General features: G+C 56.1%; 1 protein-coding gene across 1 annotated transcript in view; it reads right to left on the reverse strand.

The window, feature by feature from the left end:
* Positions 1-3,951, reverse strand: part of RNF43 (ring finger protein 43) — a 21,885-nt gene extending 17,934 nt beyond the window's left edge. Inside the window, exons 1-3 of the mRNA XM_014959717.1 lie at positions 3,678-3,951; positions 3,342-3,444; positions 1,189-1,351 (exon numbers count right to left, since the gene is read on the reverse strand). Coding sequence (XP_014815203.1) covers positions 1,189-1,351; positions 3,342-3,444; positions 3,678-3,951 — 540 coding nt within the window. The remainder of the gene's footprint in view (positions 1-1,188; positions 1,352-3,341; positions 3,445-3,677) is intronic.
* Between the last annotated feature and the right edge of the window lie 207 nt (positions 3,952-4,158).

Here is a 4,158-nt window from a genome sequence, read left to right on the forward strand (position 1 = left end):
TTCAATGGCTGTCATTTTAGGCTCAGAGATGAAGAACAAAACAAGCAAAACACTTTTCAAACCTTTTAGTTTGTTAAGCCTCCAGGTGGCATATCCATCAAAGCCCTTTCCTTGCTTTTGGTGCCACAGCCTGTGCAAAAAAAACAAACCCCGCTGTGCAGAAGCAACTGCTTGGGACAAGTTTTGGCTGTCCTCGGTTGTCCTCTTCAGCCAAGATGCAGCGGGGACAGAAAAGGACCCTGTCCCCACTGCCAGCATGTTGCTACCAGCAGAAAGGGGCAGCATCACCTGAATGCAATCCAGGTACAGCCAAGAAGAGCTAAACAAGGGTGTTTTGGGTTTTTTTATGTTTGTACAGTGCTTGTGGATAATAACACAAAATCTAGTACAGAGACAATGAAAGGAGGTGGTGAACCACTGGAGAAAAAGCTAATGTTAGCCTTATCCATGCAACTTTATCAGAGACACAAAGATTTTAAGGCTTAAAGTGACCCTCGTTCCTACCCGACTTCCTTATTACCAGAGAATTGTATCGGTGACCTCAGCTTTTGCCACAGTAACGGCTGTTTCACTAAGGTACCTCTTTCACAGGAGACCTCTGAGATCTCCCATCCCTTTGCAGGGCAGATGGTGGCCCGTTCTGTTAAAGAGTCACCTCCCACCGAGAGTTCATCTGGTTTGTATTTGTCTGAGTTGCTCAGCACCGATTTTTCACGTGTCTCACCCACTGAACTATTTCAGTGTTATTTTTAAAGACAGAACCACAGAAGATGTTTTCTGTGTCCATGGTTTCCCACAGGACAGAGGACACAGAGAACCACAAATCCCCCCAACAGGCCATCAAGGGAAGGCTGCAAAACAGCAGGGGCACAAGGCTGCTGGGCAGTAAAGCGTATGGGATGCTGCGGAACGGGTTGAGCTGTCCCAGAGCAGCCAGGTTAGGGAAATCCCATCATCTTTTACACAGCCAGGCAGCAGAAAAAGTAAGGAAAGATGGGCTTTGGGCTTGGCTAGCCCAGTGTCTCTCCCAAAGGACCTCTTCTGCCAAGAACCCTGCTCTATCCATGCCCTTCTCTCCACCTTCCAACAGCTCTTTCCCACCCTGTTGCCTCCTCCCGCTCTCCCTCTTCCCTGCACTGTGGGTTTCACCTCCTGGGCTGGTGGCACTGGGGGCGTTTCTGCACTTACCTTGTTGGCCAGTGAGAGGCAGGGGTTGGGGTCCCGATCCGGCTGTTCGAGCTTGACAATGGTGATGAACCCCGACTCGGTGTGTTCATCCTCGCTGGTGTTGCACAGGGACAGCGGGTGGGACTGCAGGACAAAAGCAAAGGGAAACTCAGACCTTGGGGCTCAGCATGGCAAAGGGTGGCTCAAGCCCACCACAAACTGTGGCGCAGGGACCTGCTCAGAGGGGGTGGGACACCCCTGCGATGGGCATCACCACCACTGCTCTCTCCCATGGCCCTGTGCGAGTGTCAATGAGGCTTTGAATGCCACAAGAAGCAAATCACTAGGTAAGTTTTGGTCCATCAGGAAAACGTCCCAGAGGAAGATGGCATTTCTACCTTTCTGGTGGCTGCACACAGGTCTGAGTTTGTCCCAGTCCCAGATGTGCAAAGCCAGAGCAGCCTGTGAGAGCACAGCCCTTGACTTCTGGGGCAGAGCATCCCAGCGGCACAGGTCCTGGTGCTGCAAGGACACACAGCACCTCAGGCCACAGGGCTCTCTGCCAGCGTGCTCCCTGCCAGCACTCTGGGCAAGGAGAAGGGACCACAAGGAGCAAAATTCTGGTGCCTTCAAAGATTCAGAACTTCTTGTTTCTCATCCACCAATCTCAACAAATTTATGATAAATTTGCAGAGTAGAAGCCAAAAGAAGGAGTGAAAAAACTGAAAGTGGGTAGAGAAGTACCAGGAATGAGAAGGGAGAGGAAAAGATCCCAGGAGCTACATCCCCAGTGAGTCAAAGAATCATAGAATAGTTAGAGTTGGAAGGGACCTTAAAGACCACCCAGTGCCACCCCTTGCCCTGGGCAGGGACACCTCCCACCAGACCAAGTTGCTCAAAGACCTGTCCAACCCGGCCTTGAACCCCTCCAGGGATGGGGCAGCCACAGCTTCTCGGGGCAACCTGGGCCAGGCTCTCACCACCCTCACAGCAAAGAATTTCTTCCCCAGATCTCATCTCAATCTCCCCTCTTTCAGTGTCAAACCCTTCCCCCTGCTCCCATGGCTCCCCTCCTTGATCCAGAGTCCCTCCCCATCTCTCCTGGAGCCCCTTGAGGGACTGGAAGGGGCTCTAAGGTCTCCCCGGAGCCTTCTCTTCTCCAGGCTGAACTCCCCAACTCTCTCAGCCTGTCCTCCCAGCAGAGGGGCTCCACCCCTTGGGGCATCTCTGTGGCCTCCTCTGACCCTGCTCCAACAGGTCCATGTCCTTATGCTGTTGGTGGCCCCAGAGCAGGGGTCTGCAGGGGTGTCTCCCCAGAACGGAGCAGAGGGGCAGAATCCCCCCCTTGCCCTGCTGGCCACGCTGCTGGGGATGCAGCCCAGGGGTGGGGGGCTTGCTGGGGTGCCAGCATCCATTGCCGTCTCATGTCAAGATGATGTCCACTGAGCACTGCTCTGATCCCTGCCTGGAAAGTGTGTCATTGCTTCTGATTTTCCAGTCTAGCAGTGGAGTGATGGATGGCAGGAGGTCGAACAAAAGCGAAATTCAGCTCTTGGCTCCTTGTGAGAGTCCCTTCACCTTGGATGAGCCCTCCCAGCTGCTGCTAATACAGCTGGCTGGCTTCCTCCTCTGTGACTGTGGTGTATGAAGCACACAGGTTATGGGACTGAAGAGCCCGTAAATACTGCAGTTGTTGGACAGCTTTTGTTACTGCCTCCGTCTGTGGCAGTGTGGGAAGCAGGCAGGCAAGCTCAACGTTATAATCCAGGAGGATTGGGGCAGGCTTTGTACCTGGTGTCCATCCAGAAGCATGCCCAGAAGGCTTCCGACCCTTCGGATACTCCTGCAACAGCACCCCAGTGCTATGACAGAGGCAGATTTAAAAACAGGGGGAGAAATCTTCAGAGCAGTCCAGGGACAGCCCTCGCCCTTGGTCCACCCTTGCCATGGCCGTGCTGCCCCAGGGCATGTGGGAACACACTGCTCCCATCCTCAGGCTGCTGCAGACCCCAGCACGGACCTGGGGCATCCCCTCAGCATGGGGCTGGCCCCATGGGACTGGGGAATGGGACAGGCTGGGAACCAGCCATATGGTGTTTCCTCCTCCCTGCCAGCTGTTTATTGCAGGAATCCAGCTGCGGGGTCACTGCACCTGACTTCGGACACGCTGTTACCGCGTTTTGATGCCCGAGCGGGTCGCAGGAACAGGCCTTTCACGGGAGCGCGACTCACCCGGGCTGTTTTCAGTCACATCCTTCAGGATGTGCCCATCTCTTGCTGCCCACAACAAAGGAGCGATTGGCTCAGATGCAGCCACCTGTGTGGAAGCCCTCAAAAGCCGAAGACAAGCAGCAGCTCCACTGGCCCTCCTGGGCACGGGGAGAGGAGAGCTCTGCCTGGAGGAGCCTCTCGGCCAGAGAGCTCAGGGTGGACGGTGCTAAAACTGCCCGGCCGGGTGCGGGTGGGAGCATCCTCCCCCGCATCTCCCCACCAGCTCAGTCGGCGCCCACCGCCCCCGGGGCCGGGAGCCGAGGTCTTCACTCCCGCCCGCCGCGGGGGCTGCAGCAGGACCTGCCGCCGCTTGGTGGGGCTCTTGGCCGGGCCCTGCCCCTCCCGGCCCGGCCCCGCAGCACCGGGGCATCCCCGGGGGGCGCTGGCCCAGGCGGCCCCGTGGGTGCCGGGGCTGTACCCGCTGGAGACGAGCGAGGCTCGGTGGTGGCGGCCACCGGGGGGTTTGTGCGGCCCGGAGTGTGACACAGCCCGGCACCGGGTCTGAGCGCGCATCCTCCCGGCGCTGCAGGACCAGGGGTGCTACAAAATCACAGCCCTTCCTCTTGTAGCGCTAAGGCTTGGGCTACAAACCAAGAATAAGTCTTACAAAGCTATGAAAGTGAGTAAAAATGGTGCGGATTAAAAAAAAAAAAAAAGCCTATACAACGAACCCACAAACACAGACTTTTGCAAATTGCCTGGATTTGGAGGTAGGTCACA

Source organism: Calidris pugnax, unplaced genomic scaffold (assembly GCF_001431845.1).
Source record: "Calidris pugnax isolate Ruff unplaced genomic scaffold, ASM143184v1 scaffold461, whole genome shotgun sequence".
Lineage (NCBI taxonomy): Eukaryota > Metazoa > Chordata > Aves > Charadriiformes > Scolopacidae > Calidris > Calidris pugnax.